At 42.3% G+C, this 20,639-nt stretch overlaps 1 protein-coding gene across 7 annotated transcripts in view; it reads left to right on the top strand.

Moving 5' to 3' along the window:
* DGUOK (deoxyguanosine kinase) overlaps nucleotides 1-20,639 on the top strand; it is a 39,090-nt gene that overhangs the window by 6,701 nt on the left and 11,750 nt on the right. For 3 of the 7 annotated variants that reach the window (XM_017861845.1, XM_017861849.1, XM_017861848.1), the window contains exons 2-3: nucleotides 9,289-9,401; nucleotides 16,846-17,033. In XM_017861845.1, coding sequence (XP_017717334.1) covers nucleotides 9,289-9,401; nucleotides 16,846-17,033 — 301 coding nt within the window. The remainder of the gene's footprint in view (nucleotides 1-9,288; nucleotides 9,402-16,845; nucleotides 17,034-20,639) is intronic. The other 4 variants (XM_017861847.1, XM_017861850.1, XM_017861852.1 and 1 more) reach the window with 3 other exon arrangements.

Here is a 20,639-nt window from a genome sequence, read left to right as displayed (position 1 = left end):
GGAGTGTAGTGGTGCCATCTCGGCTCACTGCAAGCTCTGCCTCCCGGGTTCACGCCATTCTCCTGCCTCAGCCTCCTGAGTAGCTGGGACTACAGGCACCCGCCACCACGCCCGGCTAATTTTTTGTATTTTTTTTTAGTAGAGACGGAGTTTTACCATGTTAGCCAAGATGGTCTCAATCTCCTGACCTCGTGATCTGCCTATCTCGGCCTCCCAAAGTGCTGGGATTACAGGCGTGAGCCACCGCGCCCGGCCTGGTTGTGTCTGTTTTCAGCGTGAAATAGGAGGAAAGGTCATCAGCTAAGAGTGAATGTGGAGACATGACATGAAATACTCTAGTGTATAAGCAAAGGAAATGTTAAATTGCTGGGTACCATTTAGGACCCACTTTGAGTTAGTGGTCATGAATTTAAAGTGAGACCAGTCACCATGGCTGCGTGTTTTTCTCCAGCCAAATCGGAAACATTGAAAGGAATGGGAAAGGAGAGTCCTGCTATTTGCCTGATGATGTTATTATTTAAATATGTTTTGTACTGTACTTTGAGAAACACACCCCTGAAGGAAGCTCTGTCCTCAAAGCCCAGAGAGAGAACAGGGTATATCACAAAGTAACTTAGGACAGGTCATCAGATAAAGTTTGAACTCCCTCTATTTTCCTGACCTTTGCTTCTTAACCTTCTCAAATTTCTCTGCTGCTTTCTTGCTTTCCCATGCAACAGAGGCTTACTGAATGAGGACTAAGACTCCACTCTCATGCTAAGCATAGCAGTGAATAGGTTACAGTTCCTGTCCTTCAGGGAGCTCACAACCAAATGGGAGAAACAGACTCGACATAATTTTCTTTTCTTTTCTTTCTTTTTTTTTTTTTTTTTTGAGCCAGAGTCTCACTCTGTCGCCCAGGCTGGAGTGCAGTGGCACGATCTCGGCTCACTGCAACCTCTGCCTTCCAGGTTCACGCCATTCTGCTGCCTAAGCCTCCTGAGTAGTTGGGACTACAGGTGCCCACCATCACGCCCGGCTAATTTTTTGTATTTTTTAGTAGAGACGGGGTTTCACCACGTTAGCCAGGATGGTCTCGATCTCCTGACCTTGTGATCTGCCAGCCTTGGCCTCCCAAAGTGCTGGGATTACAGGCGTGAGCCACCGCGCCCCTCTGACTCGACATAATTTTCATACTGTGTGGTGAGATCCGTGATTGGGCATGGAAAGCCAGAATCTCTGGGGTAGGAATTCCCAAGAGGAAGAAGAGGAAAAAGTGTTTCAAGCATAGAAAGCAACATGTGCCAAGGTGGTGAAGCCTGAAGAAACACATGCAGTTTTTTTGGTTTTGGTTTTGTTTTTGTTTATGTTTTTGAGACAGAGTCTCATTCTGTCACCCAGGCTGGAGTGCAGTGGTGTGATCTCATCTCGCTGCAACCTCCACCTCCCAGGTTCAAGTGATTCTCCTGCCTCAGCCTCCCAAGTAGCTGAGACTACAGGCATGTGCCATCACGCCTGACTAACACATGCAGTTTTAATGGAAGAGAAATAGTTGGATGTGCCTGGAATTGAAGGGACCTGTGAAAGCGTGGCAGAACAAGAGATTGGAAGGGTGGGATTTGCCATATGTCGAAGAGCCTTGTGGACCATGCTAGTTTGTCCTGTTGGCAGTGGGAGGCTGTTGAACACCTGAAGCCAGTGTGTGCCATGACCAGATTAATTTTAAAAAGGAGACTGTGTAGGATGAGAAAGAAAGCTCCATAAAACAAGCACTTTCTTTGTATATTTTGTTTGCTGCAGTACCCATAGTGCCTTGCATCCAGTTTGTTGGATGAATGAATAGATGAATTGGAACAGAGTTGAGTCTATGCGCTAGTTTTGTGGCTATTGGAGTAATTGGAGGGAGGAAAGATGCAGGCCTGAATAGAAGAACTGGAGAGACAGAGAAGCGATGGTATGAGAGAGATTTTGGAAGTAGGATTGACAGGATGTGGTGGCCACTTAGAGGCAAGGGATAAGGAGGAGTAGAGGAGGGTGACACTGAGGTTCATGGGGGATAAAGGGAATAAAGGAAGAGGCAGTCTGGGGAGGGTAGAGTGATATGTTTTGTATGAGGTTCCTGTGAGACATAGAGGCGTTCTGAGACAGATTGGAATATATGCCTGAAGTCAAGAGAGTCTGGAGATGGGTGCTGAGGTTTCAGATGTGGAAGTTGTTGACTGGTGGGGGGTAGTTGTTGAAGCCTTGGAAGTAAATGCAGTTGCCCCAGAAAAGGGTGATGCGAAGTGGAATGGGGGAACCTAATCTGACTCTTTTTTTCTTTCATCTCCCACTACTCTTCATCACCCCACACACCCTGATGACTCTCCCTAGACAGAATTAGTCACTGCCTCCTCTGTGGGCTGACATAACATTTTGTACCCACAACTGCTGCAGCACTTGAGTTCTGCTGAGCTTGTTTGCACATTCACCACCTTCCTTGGGCTCTGACCACTCAGTGTGCTGTTCATCTTTGTATATTGCTGACACCTAACCCCCGCCTTGACCCAGTGTACTCAGTACTGACCAGATTCTTGAATCCTGTGCTGTGATATCCATGTAGAAGTTAGGCATTGGTACCCACACAGGGATACATTAAACTGCTTTTTAAATCAAGAGTGAGCATCTTCTCTAATCACAGGTAACATCCTCAAGCAAATCAGATTGAGAGCACCCATTCAGGAAACCTGAACAGGGAAGGTGAACCCCTGTCCTAACCAAAATTAGGTATGTTTAGAGGGGGTTTTCTTGTATTCCTTCTGCTCTAAGTCCTGGTTTCTGATCCTGAAGGTGCAGACAGTGGCATGTAAGGAAAATTGATCAGTGAAGTAGCAACTAATGGCATCTGGCATGACTTGCGAAGCTATATAAGATGTGTGATTGAAAGTCAAAAGCTTGGTACCTAGAACCCCTGAAAATCTAAAACATAAAACACTTAGCCTCTCTTCTAAGACTGTTCATCCCTACAGTGTATTATCATCTTCTTGTGATTATCTTACGATTACAAGCCTAAATTGAAGAAAAGATTGCTGTATGAAATCTCACTGTCAGTGAGTCATCTCAGCATTTTTACTTGATTTTCAAAGACCCAACCAGAGAAGAGGAAACTCTTTTGCACTTTTCAATCAAGAGACTTAAACATAAAGCAGTAGAGGGCTTCCCTAATAACATGTTTCCTCCAGCATTCAAAATTAGTGACTTCACATCACTAATATGTGTCTTTTACTTATTTTGAGTATAAATGGTTGGGCAAAGAATCCTTGGGAAAAAATAGCCTATTTATATCAAATACTGTGTAGTGGGTTCTCTGTGACTGTGACTCACCTCCTTCCATCCATCTATCACTGTTCTCATACTCAGGATGCAAAGGTTCAGTCTCTGTCTTTAAAAGTGAGCTCCCAGTCTAGCTGGAGGGAGTGATGAGTGAACAAATAATTACAGTGTAATCCTTTGGTAAACCAGAGCAGGCAGTAATTAACTCTGCCTAGAGATGAAGTGGAGCTGGAGAGAGTTCAAGGAGGCTTCGCAGAGAAGGTGGCAGTGGAAAGCTCAATCACCTGGTAGGCAAGGCAGGGAGGAAGGGATGCCAGATCAGTAAGAGTCTTTTGGGCTGAACAGATGAGTTTGGATCATAGGAAAGTGTGAGGAAGTTTTTTGGCCTTTTTTTTTCGTAAACAGTTTTTCATGAAGAAAAGGCATCAGAGTAAAATTTATTAATTTTTTTTTTAAGCCTGCTGACTGATTTGTATTAACTTTGCCTAGAATGCTTTTAAGCTTAGAGCCTGTGTGATTCTGGGTACTCAGTCTTGGGGTTGGAATATAACTTGAGGGCAAGCTCTCAGCCTAGATCATCATTTCGGTTATAGTACCTACCACTTAGTAGCTACTCCATAAACATTTGTTGATTGAATGAATGAGTGAGTAAATGAATGCAGCATCGAATACAGTATCTGAAATAAAGACTTTAATTTTTTTTGGAAGGATTTTTTAAAAAAGACATTAGACAGTTTTATATGTTCTGTTATATGTTCTGACTGTTGGATTTTGGTAAAAGATTTCAGAATTGGATTTTTTTTTTCTGATGTTTTTCATCTTGTTCAGGAGATGAAAATGCCTAGAGGTGATAAATATAGGCTCCTGTGAAATACAGCTGTATTAGACGTAAAATAATGGGACCTGTTATTTCGGGTATTACATCATATGCTATCTTACTAGTAGATTTTAGCATTACATAGCTATGGTAGGCATTGTCAGTTTATAGAAAATTTTGTGGGGAGAAAAAACCGTGCCTTAGGAAAAGATGAGTGATAACAACAGAACTCTCTGGCCCAGCTTGTGGAATGAGAATCATGGAGCTAATGAAAATCAACATGTTAAAGTAATATACTCTTAAGAAAGTACCTTCCACCTTTTTGAAAGTCGTGGCAATATAACAACAGAGAACACCAGTGGCCAAGGTCCTAAGGGAAGGGTTTGATGCTGCTTGTAAGATCCGATACCTTCCAAAATTCATAATACTAAGAGTATATTGAAAGATAGGCCGGGCGATGTGGCTGACGCCTGTCATCCCAGCACTTTGGGAGGCTGAGGTGGGCAGATCACCTGAGGTCAGGAGTTCGAGACCAGCCTGGCCAACATGGCGAAACGCTGTTTCTACTAAAAATACAAAAATTAGTCAGGTGTGGTGGCACGTGCCTGTAGTCCCCGTTACTCGGGAGGCTGAGAGGCTGGAGAATCAGTTGAACCCAGGAGTCAGAGGTTGCAGTGAGCTGAGATTGCCCCACTGCACTCCAGCCTGGGCAACAGAGCAAGACTCTGTCTCAAAAAAAAAGAAAAGAAAAGAAAGATAACTGCAGTGGCCCGGCGCAGTGGCTCACGCCTGTAATCCCAGCACTTTGGGAGGCCAAGGCAGGTGGATCACTTGAACTCAGGAGTCTGAGACCAGCCGGGGCAACATGGTAAAACCCTGTCTCTGCCAAAAATACAAAAATTAGCTGGGCGTGGTGGCACACACCTATAGTCCCAGCTACTTGAGAGGCTGAGGCAGGAGAGTCACTTAAACCCAGGAAGCGGAGGTTGCAGTGAGCCGAGATTGTGCCACTGCACTCCAGCCTGGGCGACAGCTAGACTCCATCTCATAAACAAACAAACAAACAATATATTGGGCAGGTCAAACATACTGGACCAGCTACCCAGCAGGCTGAGGTGAGAAGATCACCTGAGCCTGGGAGGCAGAGGTTGCTGTGAGCCAAGATCGCACCACTGCACTCCAGCCTGGGTGACGAGAGAGACCACCATCTCAAAAGGAAAGATAGCAGCTAAGCTGGGATCTAACTAAATTGCAGTAAGTCTGAGATAATGATATCATAAGAGATTGACTGAAAAAGTAGGCTTTCTCTAGACAGGGGTGTTCCGATCACTAGGCGGAGGCCTCTGAAGCAGTGGAGAGCCAAACACCACCACTCTTATGAACCCCCTGTGAACACCTTGAAACATTTGTCAAAACAAACAGACAAAAAACACCCCAGCAGGAAGGAAAAAAATATATATTATGATCAGGTATCACAGCACTGAGAAAGTTATACTGTGTCTGGCTTTAATAAAAACATATAACTTTGAATTATTTTTTAAAGTAATTATTCCACATCTGTGGGTGGTACCTGGCACAGCTCAGTTCCAGTGGAATTAGTTTAAGAAATACTGCCCTGTAGTGAATTACTCAGGCTCTCCAAGCCCCAGAAACATGGATGGCACAGCTCTTAGGACCTTTCACCACCATTTACTGTCATTGTATGCTGAAGCTGCCTTCTGATTACTAAACTGGCTTTCCAGAAGCCTTGGAATGGGGAACGGGTTACAGAGTACCCTGGGTATTAGATGTTATTGTTCCAGTCATTGGAACTGTATATTTCCTATTACATCTAATTTGTTGGCATTCCAGAATTTATGTGTTTAAATTGCATGAGTCAATTTCTTGGAGTCCTGACTGCTCTTAGATGAACTAATAGTGTCTGACCTCAGAGCCCTTCCTTTCCATCTGCAACAGTTTTTTTAAGGTAATTGTTTTTAACTTTTAAAAAATATAAGTAATTCTGGCCAGGTGCGGGGGCTCATGCCTGTAATCCCAGCACTTTGGGAGGCCGAGGTGGGTGGATCACGAGGTCAGGAGATCAAGACCATCCCGGCTAACAAGGTGAAACCCCGTCTCTACTAAAAATACCAAAAAACTAGCCGGGCATGGTGGCGGGCGCCTGTAGTCCCAGCTACTTGGGAGGCTGAGACAGGAGAATGGCGTGAACCCGGGAAGCGGAGCTTGCAGTGAGCTGAGATCACATCACTGCACTCCAGCCTGAGTGACAGAGCTAGACTCTGTCTCAAAAAATATATATATATATATTTATAAATATATGTATGTATATATGTAATTCTAACAATCATTCAATCCCAGCCATGTAACAAATCAACTACATTTATCTTTTATATTCATTAAAATAACTTTTAGCTATTAAATAGCAGGGACCATATTTTAGACTTGTTAAACAACCCACAAACTAAATTTTGACCATCTGGGCCAAATATTTTAAGCGAGGGCTTACTCAGGGCAGACAGGTATCTGATAATATACACATTCAACCACTTGGCACCTGACCAGTGTGGTAGGAATTCAGAGCTAGAGAAGTAATGAAGAAGTGGGACCTTAGGCCTGCTGGGGGAAAGGATTTAGACACAGGCCTGGAAGAGCAGGGGAGGGCATTTATTCATTGGAGTGTGGGAAGAGCAGGGATTGAACAGATGTGAAGAAGCACACACAAGTTAGGTGGAGGTGGGGACTGAGAGATGAGCGTGACTGTACAAATCTACAGATTCATGCTGTTTGTTCTTATCCTGCCTATTCAGAGAGGAGTTGGGGTGGTATATAGTAAATGTCATCTGTTAAATGTGTGGGTTCTTGTGCTGAGACATCAGCACCCCAATCAGTAACCATAAGTGGAAGGATCCCCCCCCTTCTTTCCTTTGAGATAGATTACTTCTGATAGAGGAGATTGAGGTCCAGATACAGTCTTAAGATTCATTTTTTATTTTTCACAAATGTAGGTTTCAGAGAGAACTGAAATTAGTAATATACTGTGTATTTTATTCATTTGGCCAGGTCATTAGGTTTCAGTTTGTTTTCTACCCTGGAGGAGCTCCATCCTCTAGCTGGAGAAACACAATGACAGGTGCAGTGATGGAGTCTCACCCAGAATACCAAGCCAAGCACAAAGGAGGACTAGCTAATCCTGCTCAGAGGTATCAGGATCTGGGAAGGCTTCACACAGGAGGTACATCTAAACAGAATTGAGGATTGAGTAGGCGTTGGTCGGGTGAGGAGAGGAGGCGCTTCGGGAAATGGGAAAGCATATGCAAAGTCATATTTGCAAGAGAACATGGCGTGATTGGAGTTTGGTCCTGCAGGAGTGTAGGCTCCCTAAAGGAAAACCGAGGCCAGAGAGGCATACACAGGGATCAGATCTTGTTGTGTCTTGCAGACCATGTTAAAGAGTTTGGAGTTTGTCATGAAGCTTGTTCAGGTCTTAGCTCAGATGTCACTAACTTCCCATTGCCCTTAGAATAGAATTCAGCCCTCTTACCATGGCCACAAGGCCCTATGTGACCTGGCCCTGGACTGCCCGTGTGGCCACGCCCATCTTGAGCCACTCCTCCATCACTTGCCCTTGCTGTAGCCAATAGGGAGTTGTCAGAAGATTGTAAGCAGTGTTATTTCATGTTCAGTCTGACCACAGTATGGAGCATGGATTGAAGAGAGCAAGGCCAGCATCAGAAAGGCAAGAGATGATAAGAGGCTGGTCTTGAGCATGGAGGTGGGAATAGAGAGAAAAGGACAAATATGAAAAATTGAGAAGCAAATGCAGAAGGATTTGGTGGCCACTGAGGTTTGGCAGAGGAGGGACTTCTGTCAGTGAGTGGATGGTATGTTCATACCCTGAGGTCTGGGATACAGGAGGAAGCTCAGTTTGGTGGCAAAGATGATTAGTTCATTTAGGAAATATGTTGACTTTGAGGTGTTTGTGGGATGTCCCAAGTGGAGATGTCTGGAGGGTTCTTGAATAGAGTCTCTGGAGCTCAGGGAGGTATGGGCCAAACATTGGTATAAATGGGAAAAGACAACTTGAATGTGTTACTAGGTTGATTTCATCTCCAAAATATTTCTTGAAACAACCACTACTTTTCACTCCTCTGCTATAACCCCGGGACAAGCTGCTGTATCTTTTAACTAGCCTGCTTGCTTCTGCTTCATCCTATTCTTACATAGCTGGTGGAGTGATCTTTTAAAAATGAGAAGGAGTCTTATAATTTTCCTACTTAAAACCAATCCTCACTAACTTCCCATTGCCCTTAGAATAGAATTCAGTCTTCTTACCATGACTACAGAGCCCTGTGTGACCTGGCCCCAGACTCCCTCTCTGTGTGGCTACACCCATTTTGAGCCACTTCTCCATCACTTACTCATGCTGTAGCCATACTGTATGGCTTCTTCTAGGGCCTCAAACTTCTGTATTGTTGTATGTCAACTTCTTTCTCTCAGGTCTTTGTGCATGCTACTCCCTTTGCATGAATTGTCATCTTTTCATTTTTTCGAAGGAGTCTTCTTTGACCTCCTGGGCTATATTAGGGCCATCCTGCATTTTTTCCTAGCACCTAACACAGTTTGTTAGTAGTTAATTTTGTGTTTGTCTACTATCTGTCACCCATACAAGCTCTGTGAGGGCAAAATCCATTCTGTGTTTTGTTTACCATTGTACCCACAGTGCCTGACAGTCCTGAGCACATAGTCAGCACTCCGTTAATATTTTTTAGATTTGTTGAATGAATGATATTATAATCATTTTTATTTTTTATCTTGAAAAACCGAGAAATTTTACACTGTCACAGCACAAATAGAATGGTGACTCAAGTGATAGAACTTACGGAACTGATTTCATCTACTTTTACATTTTCAGCTGTTATTAAATGCTCTGCCTCTGGAAGGTTGAGACATGGAAATTGCAAATTAAATCTTGAAGGAATTTTTCCTCCCTATTGACTGTATTCATTATAATGGCTCTGGTTGGCATGGATTGATCCGTTATCAGTCTGGCTGCTGAGTTTGAAATTCAGAAAACTGATACTTGTTCCCTTGAGTTGGGCGTTTGTGACAGAGTTTAGTAGCAGCCTTCTCCTTCAGCCCTGATTTGGGAAGCATCCCAATACATGCTGTTTGCATTGCAGCTGTGGGAAAGTCCACGTTTGTGAAGTTACTCGCTAAAACTTACCCAGAATGGCACGTCGCTACAGAACCTGTAGCAACATGGCAGGATATCCAGGCTGCTGGCACCCAAAAAGTAAGTTTTTAGTTGTGGTGGGTAGTTGGCAGGCATGGGTGAATAATCTAATTGTTGTAATTTAATTTACTCTGAGTGGGTAAAGTAGCCCAGTTTGAGTATCCTTTTTAAAATAGCTTCATTCCAGAAAACAGACCACATACACCAGAGAGGATATGACTTGTTTGAATATGTGTAGTTTTGATTTTTGTGGTTTTTATATGTCTATCTAAGTGACTGCCTCTGTTGTTTGTGGTTTCCCAAAGCATGTCCAACCATCATGGATGACTTTGAAGATGAATTTTGTCATTCCTACACTTAAGTATTTGTATTATTACTGAAGCTAACCACTAGGATTAATAGCTAATTGTAGTGATTTTAACTTTTTAAATAAAGTCTTAGAAATTGGAAGGGATATTAGAGAGGTTCCAGTCACACTTTGAGTCAATTGGAGAGATAACAGCTAACATTTATGAGCACGTACTATGTGCCAGGCACTGTACTATGAGGTATAAGTACATTTCACTTTTACCTCATAGCTTAGGCCGTGGTGTGAAGACTATGGCTTTGGCAGAGGCTGTAGGGTTGGTTTCCAGCCACATCAGTGTGAGTAAGGAAGGACCTGTTTGGACATGACCCTCAGAGGGAGCAGAAGCACCATGCCTCCTCAGGCACCATGAACTCCTCTTGCCGCCACCTGGAACATTCACTCAGTGGCACATTCTGGTTCTTAACTCTAATTGCTAAACAATTCTGCCTTTTAATGAGCCACGTTGCACCCCTGTGACTCTGACTCATTGGTTCAAGTTCTACCCCCTAAGTCTTTTAACTTTTCCCCGTAACAACCCTATATATAGTTGAAGGTAATGATTTTCCTGTTCCTTCTCCCCCTCAAGTCTCCCTCTTTTTTTTTTTTTTTTTTTTGACAGTCGCATTCTGTCACCCAGGCTGGGGTGCAATGGTGTGATCTCAGCCCACTGTAACCTCCACCTCCTGGATTCAAGCGATTCTCATGCCTCAGCCTCCTGAGAACTGGGACTAATGGGTGCATGCCACCATGCTGGGATAATTTTTGCATCTTTAGTAGAGACAGGGTTTCGCCATGTTGGCCAGGCTGGTCTCAAACTCCTGGGCTCAAGCGATCCACCCACCTTGGCCCCCAAAGTGCTGGGATTATAGGCATGAGTTACCATGCCTGGTCAAGTCTTCTCTCTTTCAAGCCAAACACCTCCGATTTTCCTCCAGGCTATTCTTTACTCTGAAGTAACTTTACCTAAGTGATGAGTCCTAGTTTGTTCACTTTCCACTTTGAATTTACTAAGAGTGCTACTTGGGAGGTGAACAGGACATTCTGGATGTAGTCTAAGTGGGACCAGAGTATCATGGAACTTGTTCTGGGTGCCATTTTTTTTTATTCCAACCCAGAATTGTGTTAGCTTTTGTGGCTGGCATATCATGCCTATTGAGGATTTTTGCTTCTTAAGTTGTTTCTTTATATGTCTGTATGTGTGCCTGTGTGTGTATTTGTGAAATTAACTTTCCTATGCAGGAATAAATTATATATCTTTTTCTGAGTATGCCACAGGTCACCTGTTGAGATTTCAAAATAAAGTCATGGGCCACATAATGATGTTTTTGTCAATGTGTACAATGGTGGTCCTGTAAGATTATAACAACATTTTTACTGTACCTTTTCTATGTTTAGATACACAAATACCATTGTATTATAATTGCCTGCAGTATTCAATACAGTGGCATGTGACACAGCTTTGTAGCCTAGGAGCAGTAGGGTATACCTTAAAGCCTAAGTGTGTAACAGGCTATCCCATCTAGGTTTGTGTGAGTACATTCTCTGATGGTCACACAGTGACAAAATTGTCCAATGACACATTTCTCAGAACATATTCCTGTTGTTAAGGGATACATGACTGCATGTCCACAATTGTTTGGTATTCTTCCCTTCAAGAAGTAGAGCATTAATTCTTGCCTTGAACATGGCTGGACTTTGTGATTTGTTTCCAGTAAATAGAAAGTAGCAAAAATAAGAAATACCTTTCTAGGGTAGGTCATAAGAGACACGGTAGCTTCCATCTTGTTCTGGGGGAAGCCAGCTGCCGTGTCAGGAAGCAACCTTTTCAAGGGGCCCACACGGAAGGAACTGAGGCCTCCTGTGAACAGGTATGTGAGTCTTTTTGAAATTGTATCCTTCAGCCACAGTGCAGCCTTCAGACAACTGTAGCCTCAGCCAACAGCTTGACTGAAACTTCATGAGAAACCCTGAGTCCCAGCCACCCAGCTAAGCTCCTTCCCAAATTCTCGCCTCAGAAACTGAGATAATGAACGTTTTTGTTTAAGCCACTGAATTTGGCATAATTTGTTAGGCAGCAATAGATCATCCTGTAATCCCATTATTCAGAGGTAAAATGGACATTTTTCTACAGAGAAAATGTATAGATTTACATGCAGTTTCATAAATGTATAAAATATATATATACATTTGCTTTTTGAAACAAAAATTGTGATTGCCACCTGTATGTCACTTAATAGACAAGATCTTCCCTTCACAGTGATGTCATTTTAATGGTTGTAGTGTACTGCATAATATGAATATTATCATTTAGTTATCCAGTCCTCTATTTTGAATAGTTTTCTGATTTCTTCCTATTATAAACAATGTTGCAATGATGAGTATCATTATAGCTTTACTGTTTGTTTTTTACCATGTTTTGTTTATCTTTTTATTCTTCAATGAATTGCCTGTCCAAACCTCTTGCCTTGTTTTTTTCTATTGAAATCTTCATCTTTGTGTAATGGCTTCATAAAAACTCATTGTATGTTAAGTATATTAACTCTCATATATTTGTTTGTCATTTTCTTTTTTCTTTTTTTTTTTTTTTTTTGAGATAGGGTCCCAGGCTGGAGTACAGTGGTGTGTGATCTCTGCTCACTGCAACCTCCACCTCCTGAGTACAAGCAGTTTTCCTTGCCTCGGCCTCCCTAGTAGCTGGGATTACAGGCGCCTGCCACCACACCCAACTAATTATTGTATATTTAGTAGAAACGGGGTTTCACCATGTTGGCCAGGCTGGTCTCGAACTCCTGACCTCAGGTGATCCGCCTGACTCGGCCTCCCAAAGTGCTGAGATTACAGATGTGAGCCACTGCGCCCAGCCATGTCATTTTTCTTTTATCTTAGTATATAATATATTTTTACAATATAATACATTTCAGTTTTATGTAGTCTAACCTGTCCTCCTTTTTCCTCATAGTTAGCACCTTTGATGTTAAGATTGTAGCCCGAGAGTATGAAAATATCTTTATTTCTTTTTGTTGCTTTTGTGGTTTTATGTTTTATGTGATGTTACAAGTTATAGGACTTTAATTTTTTCACAAATGGTTATCTACTTATCCAGTAGTATTCTTGTTTATTCTTGAGCAGAACATATATTTTGTTTTTATTGTGACTGAGATCTTTTTTCCATGTCATCCTCTGAAACTGGTTATTGCTGTTTTAATGGAAAACAGTTGATCGTTATATTTATTTTATATGACTTAATTTCTCATATTATTATTTTTTGGAGTTTTAGAAAATAATAGTTGTCTCTAAATAGTAATCATTTGGAAGGGTTTTCTAATATCTGTACCACATTTCTATTTTCTTGTTTTCTTTCATTGGGTAGAACTTCTAGAGCCATATAAACTAATAGCAGTGAGGGTAGTTTCCTTATCTTGTTCTGTCATTAATGAAACTGCCTCTAATGTATCAGTGTTAAGTTTGGTGTTTATTACTCATTTCAATAGACCGTGTGGTAGACATACCCTTCTATTACTAGAATAGTAACTGTTTTTATCATGATGAAATGTTGAATTCCCATCAGAAACCTCTAGCATCTAGTGAGATAAACATGGGGTTTTTCTTTTTTAATCTCTTAATATTAGTCATAGATTTAATAATGGTACCATCCTCACATTTCTAGAATGAACTTTTTGTCATGATGTACTATTCCATTAATTTGGTAATGTGTTGTTTGGAATTTTGCATGTATATTTATTTATACAGTTGATTGGTATTATTATTTGTGTGTATGGTGATTTTTGTTTGTTTTGTCTTTTGGGTTCTTTTTAGGCAGGGTCTCCCTCTGTCACCCAGGCTGGAGTGCAGTGGCATGATCATAGCTCACTGCAGCCTTGAAGTCCTGGACTCAGGTATCTTCCCACCTCAGTCTCTTGGGTAGTTGGGACTATAGGTGCATACCACTGTCCCTGTCTACTTAAAAAATTTTTTTTTGTAGAGATAGGGTCTCACTTTGCTGCCTAGGCTGGTCTTGAACTCCTGGGCTCAAGCAATCTTTCCACCTTGGATTCCCAAGGTGTTGGGACCACAGGTGTGAGCTGTGATGCCTGGCCCATGTGTAGTTTGTGACGGGTTTTGCCATCAATGTTATGAAAATAAATGGAGAAATTTTTCTTCTTTTCTAGCATGGGAATGATCTATTCCTTGAAGGTATGATAGAAATCATCCTTAAGATTATATGGATTCAGTGCTGTTTGAGGGGAATCATTATTGGACAACTGTTTTCTGCCTCAGTTATTCATGGGGTTTTTTGTTTTTTTGTGTGTTTTTTTAGATGGAGTTTTCGCTCCTGTTGCCCGGGCTGGAGTGCAATGGTGCAATCTCGGCTCATTGCAACCTCCACCTCCTGGGTTCAGGCGATTCTCCTGCCTCAGCCTCCCAAGTAGCTGGGATTACAGGCATGCACCACCATGCCTGGCTAATTTTGTATTTTTAGTAGTGACAGGCTTTCACCATGTTGGCCAGACTGATCTCGAACCCCTGACCTCAGGCGATTTGCCCGCCTTGGCCTCCCAAAGTGCTGGGATTACGGGCATCAGCCACCATGTCTGGCCCCTAGGGAGAATTTCTTAAGCTGATACTCTTGTCTCTTTTTTTAAAGAGTCTCACTTTGTCACCCAGGCTGGAATGCAGTGGCCCTATTATAGCTCACTGCAGCATCACTTCTCAGCCTTTTGGCTAAGATCAAGTGTATAGCACACTGCAGCATTGAACTCCTGGGCTCAAGCAAATCCTCCCACCTCAGCCTGCAGAATAGCTGGGACTACAGGCCTGCACCACTATGCCCAAGTAATTTTTAAATTTTTTTGTAGAGTCAGAGTCTCGCTATGTTGCCCAAGTTGGTCTTGAACTCTTGGCCTCAAGCAGTCCTCCTGCCTTGGCCCCCCAAAGTGCTGGGCAGGTGTGAGCCCCCATACCTAGCCCTTAAAGTGATACTCTTTAAAGATCTTCGAATTCACTAATTAGGTTTACTGCATTATGTAGTCTGCTAGTTACCATGTTCATTATCTTCATTGGGTGCTTTACTTTGGCAATTGCATTTTTCAACTCATTTTTCAACTTTCTTTCAATAAGAAAGTTCTTTTCTTATTCCTCCTTTTTTATGACAGCCTATTCTTGTTTTATCAGCAAGGCAGTATCTTTTGTTTTCTCCTGTTTCTACCTACAGTGTGTAAATTGTGCTACAGGCCCACAGCTGCTCCTTACCATCTCTAGTGATACCACAGAGACTATAGGAGACTCAAATTTGTCCTCCTACTTCTACCTCCAGCTCTTAGTCAGGGGCCATGGGTGAGGCTAGTATGTGTGGGCTTGCGGGGTCAGAAGGAGGGAAATCCCCAAAATACCTCCAAGTGAAATGTTTTTCTGGTCCACTCAGCGCTATATGTGTTGCTCTTGCTGAAGCCTTTCAAAGGGCTAGGACCCTTCTTTGGAATCTAAGAGTGCTTTTTAGCCAAATTGGACTACTTAGTGTTGTTTAATCTTTTTTCTCCTCCTGTACTATTGTTTCTACCTGAAATGCAGTCTTTTAAATCTCCATTTCCATCTGTGAGAATTCTACTCATCAGTTACTTCCCAGCTTAATGCCACTTTATTTCAGAAACTCCCTGAGATTCCTTCCACCGTCAGTAGTCATCCCTTCATCACATCTTCTGCCTTACATTCCAGCTTTGTATATCCTCATCACCCTCTTCCTTTTTGCATTGTGAGCTCTTTGAGTTCAGGAACTGTCTTGTTCACCTTTAGATGGAGGGTGTTGGAATGACGAGGTTAGAGGAAGCCAGGTTTGAGTCCCTTCAACATTTATTCACCATGAAACCTTGCACAAGTAAGTTACTTCACCTCTGAGTGGATTTTCCCCTCTGGAAAAGGGGCATTACAGCAGCACCTACCTCATGAAGCTGTTTTGAAGATTAAATGAGATAACGTACCACAGTAAAGGTTAAAATAAATGTTAATTCCTTTTTCTCTACCCTTACGGTACCCTGTCCATGTAGCGTGTCATCCACACAGGCCTTCAGTTAATGGCAATTGAATGAAAAATACAGCTCCAAAGTGCTTTTGTACAAAACTCACTTTTGCATTGTTGAGTTAATGGCAGATCCAGAAAATAATCTGGGGCCGGGCGTGGTGACTCACGCCTGTAATTCCAGCACTTTGGGAGGGCAAAACGGGGGGATCATCTGAGGTCAGGAGTTCGAGACCAGCCTGGCCAGCATGGTGAAACCCTGTCTCTACTAAAACTACAAAAATTAGCTTGTCATGGTGGCGGGCGCTTGTGATCCCAGCCACTCAAGAGGCTGAAGTAGGAGAATTACTTGAACTCGGCTGGGGTGGGGAGGGGGGCGGAGATTGCAGTGAGCCGGGAGGTTGCAGTGAGCCGAGATTGCGCCACTGCACTCCAGCCTGAGTGGCAGAGCGAGACTCTGTCTCAAAAAAAAAAAAAAGAAAGAATCCAGGGCTGCTGAACATCCCACACTTGTGCCCACTTGCACATGCTGAGCAAGTGAAATGTTTTAATTATGTTTCATAAAGTCTCTAGAATTAAGTAGGGTTTTGTTTTTATTTAACAAACAAATTGTAGTCCTTATATGAAAGATACAGAATTCTATTTGGTGGTTGATTGGTTGGATTTTCAAATAGCAGTTGCTTTCAGGTTTGCCTTGACATTTTATAAACAAATAGCTACAGATGGAACTCAAAAGAGAGGCAACATAGTGTTATAGTGGAAAGATTTGATTCAAAGTTAAATTTTAGATGGTTGTTGACTGTTAACTCCTTCCTAGACAGACTTCACAAATCCCTCAATCAGTGATCGTGTTAATTCTATATATGGTTCTTCCTCTGCTTTTGTTAAATTGAAGTGGCATGTAATCTCCCTTTAGAGAGTCTTGTTTAATAGGTAGGAAAATCTCATCCCTGATTATGAAATTTTGACTAAACTGGGGATCTGATTCTACCTTTTTGGTGGAAGAAAACTTTTATAATTCCTTGTTTCGTTGATTATTAAACCTGTTTGGGAAGGTAGGGGTGTATGTGGAGGGGTGTACCCCATGGAGTAAATACGCTTTCTAGGAAATTCTCTTTTTTTTTTTTTTCATCTCCCTCTAGGCCTGCACTGCCCAAAGTCTTGGAAACTTGCTGAATATGATGTACCGGGAGCCAGCACGATGGTCCTACACATTCCAGACATTTTCCTTTTTGAGCCGCCTGAAAGTACAGCTGGAGCCCTTCCCTGAGAAACTCTTACAGGCCAGGAAGCCAGTACAGATCTTTGAGAGGTCTGTGTACAGTGACAGGTAAAATGCCAAGCCCTCCACCAGTCACAAGCCCCATGCTCAGTGCTGCCTGTTTGATCTTGCACAGATCCTGCACTGCTCTGGTCACTGATAATTATACTTTGAAAAATTGTCTTCTTTTTTAAAGACAACACTATACAGATTTGTCCAGAATTGTACTTGTACCAAATTGTCATCTATGTCAAGAAAGGAAATTGTGTTTTTCATCAACTGAATGCTTTGATTTTCTTATATTGCTACTGATTATCTTAGGTTTCCTTCTTTTCTGGCATGGAGCAAGCTGGTAGCCACCTAATGTAACCATCACATGCTAAAAGGCACAGAATAGACACTGAAGTAGCAGTGTATATTCTAAGAAATCAAATGATTCAGTGGTTGGTTATCCCCTTTAAGAAAAAAGCAGACAAAATTAAAATTTGTGTTCCTAAAAATGATATAGGAGATATTTTCAGCCTTTTTTTTATTCTTCAAGAAAGGATGCTTAGGCAGAAATAGCACACTTTGTGAAACTGGCTTCTGTCTCAGATTTACCCCTTTTTGACCCCTTCTGCTGTGAGAGGGCTTCTTGCTGGCCAGAGTCTAGTGGACATCAGTGCCTGTGTCAGATCAGGGATGGGCATCATCCTGACCACTTGAGGGAATGAGATGTGAAGTCACTTTTAATGCAGGCTAGCAGCACCCTGGGAAGTGAGCCCATCTGCTCCAGAAGAGCTAGGCTGTGCAGGCTCCAGAATGCCTGGCTCTGCCACAGAGACCAGACTGTGACTTGAGGTTAAGCCACCTAGAGACAAAGTCAGGATGGCTTGATCTGGACACTGCTGGGGTTTTTCTTATCTGAAGCCTATAAATGACCAGTGTCAGTGTGAAATGGTGCTTTCAAGCAAAATGATCTTTCTTAAGGCTCTTTGAATTATCAAAATGGAAAGTGTCACTGCTGAAGATGCTCAGTTGGTTACTCTTAATTCCGGATTAGACAAACGAGTTCTATTTCTTAGTGCTTTCAGAAAGCCTCCTAGAAGAAAAAAATAAGGGTACTTTTGTAAATGACAAGTGATTTTTCTGACTTTACCCTAAAATCTTGGAAGATATATAAAACAAACTCTATAGGCTATCCATTCCTTCTTTATGTACCCCGAGAGAGCCTACTTTTTATAAAAGCCAAATATGTGAATTACATACGGCTGGGCTATAGGTTTTACTTCTTTTTCAGCTGTTGGGTATCCCATGTGCCTGTTTTCCTCTCTTTTCTCCCAAGCCATGCCTCTCGGACTCAGAAGTTGAATTACATTTAACCACCCGGGTTGCTGGGAAACATAGTCTTTATTTCTAGTCCCTTCATGAAGTAGGCATGTGAGACCCTCAGAGGAAAACAGAGAAGTAGAAACACTTTGTTAATTAGAAATGCATTCAGAAGCTACATGGATCTTAACCTTTGCTTGTAAAGGAAGAGGTAAGAATTGATTACACTGTGGGCATACAACATTCCAGGTGCTATCTTCACTGAGGGCATTTTTGAGACAGAAAGGAAAACTAATCACAAGTTCCAGTCCTGAGGGTAATTTAGACTTTGTTCACTCACACAGATTTATTGGATGCCTCCTGTGTTGAAGCACCAAGGCTGGCCCTGGGGCTGCAACAGTGAATAAGGCAGACCCAGTCCCTGCCTAACAGGGACTGAACACATGCCCACATGTGTGATATTTGTTCCAAAGGAGGAACACAGGTTATCTGGGAGTGTTGATTATAGGGAGGAAGAAATCTTAGTCTTTTCTATTTGAGTTAAAGGAAACGTTAGCATATGATTTTGGAGCAGAGACCCTGACTCCAAGATCCTTATGCCCTGTTCTGTCCTACAGCCCCTGCATTCAGTCTGCAGTACTTCCCTCCCACTCAGCACCACACTCTTCTACCCCTCACCCCATCACCACCAAGAGCTTTGAAGAAATAAAGGAAGTGCTCTTTCTCAAGAAAGCCAAGAACCCCTTTCATAGGGCTTATTAGCAAATCTTTAATTTCTCTTTTAGGATCCTTTTGTTTTGTTTTAAGACAGAGTCTCGTTCTGTCACCCAGGCTGGAATGCAGTGGTATAATCTCGGCTCACTATAACCTCTGCTTCCTGGGTTCAAACAATTCTTGTGCCTCAGTCTCCTGAGTAGCTGGGATTACAGGGACACGCCATCATGCCTGGCTAATTTTTGTGTTTTTAGTAGAGACGGGGTTTCACCATGTTGGCCAGGCTGGTCTCAAACTCCTGGCCTCAGGTGATCCGCCCGCCTCAGCCTCCAAAAGTGCTGGGATTACAGGTGTGAGCCACAGTGCATGGCCACTTTATAGGATCTTCATTTCATCTTCTAGTTATCTGTGAAGAACTCAAAAACATTTTGAGTTTAAAATGTTACCCTTTTCTTTGTTCTCATCAACTAGACTATGGCTAAACCATTCCAGACTGGGAAAGTTTACTTTTGGAGTTTCTAAGTTAGCTTCTTCATAGCCTAACAAAAAGTAGTTATAATAATAACTAAGATATCTAGAATACCATATGCCAGTCACTCTTCTAAGCACTTTATGAGGATTATTACAAGACATCATAATAACGGGCTGAGAGGATTTAGGTGACTTGCCTGAGGTTACATAGCTACTGAATCTTTCAGCCAGGATCAGACCCTGGAATGTTGTTCTGAGGTATTCCCTTAATGGTGACACTCACAGCCTTGCAGTCTGCACTTTCCTGAGCCATCATATACAAGGGTTCTGAATTTTATTTTCTCGGAGGTGGCCAGTTGCTGAAGTGGCCAGTTGCTGAGCATTGCCTTGAAAACTGGAGTACCTTGTTTAGGATGCAAATTGTGTTTTGTATTAAAATGCCTGACGTTTGAAAGCAGAATTGACCCCTGGTTTGTCTGAAGCCATGGTTTGTGTTTAGCTCTGATTTCCTGTTTACCAGATGCTCTTTTGGTTGTAGAAATAAGCAGGGGGCAAAGCTGGTTTGATTATTAGCTTTAGCTTTCTTTTATCTGAACTAGAAACTCAGCAGCACAGGAAGCAAGCAAGCAAGAGCTCATATGCACTTTGCAGGAGAGTCTGCTTTCTTGGTGATACTGAAATTAGTGGGAAATGCATTTTCTGCTCCATAGAGGACACCACATAAAAACTATTTGTTCTGCATGTCTCAGCTAGACAAAAGGATGGCTCAGTAACCTGGAGAGTCAGAAGTCCTCAGTCCTTGTATGAAATTGAGTGGGTGGATTTATACTGGATTCACTTGTTTATTTGTTTTGGGCCTTGCTATAATAATAATAAGGAAATCTCAAAAGTTCAAGTTTACATATATTTGCTGTATGTTCTGACTGATTTCTAGCAGAGAAAATTGTTAGGGACCAATGATACTATCTTCTGTCCCTTTTCTTCCAGTGAATCAATCCATCTGGAAAGGTGTGATTTCAGGCTCCAAAGTCTAGATCCTATTTCCCATCTTAGTTATTGAGCAGGGAGGGAGATATGGGTTAAGAATTCAGGTTTCTTAACCAAACACCGCATGTTCTCACTCATAGGTGGGAACTGAACAATGAGATCACTTGGACTCGGGAAGGGGAACATCACGCACTG

The sequence above is a fragment of the Rhinopithecus bieti genome, unplaced genomic scaffold (assembly GCF_001698545.2).
Source record: "Rhinopithecus bieti isolate Rb0 unplaced genomic scaffold, ASM169854v2 scaffold_63021, whole genome shotgun sequence".
In the NCBI taxonomy this organism is placed as follows: Eukaryota; Metazoa; Chordata; class Mammalia; order Primates; family Cercopithecidae; genus Rhinopithecus; species Rhinopithecus bieti.
This window is presented reverse-complemented; position numbering and strand designations above follow the sequence as displayed.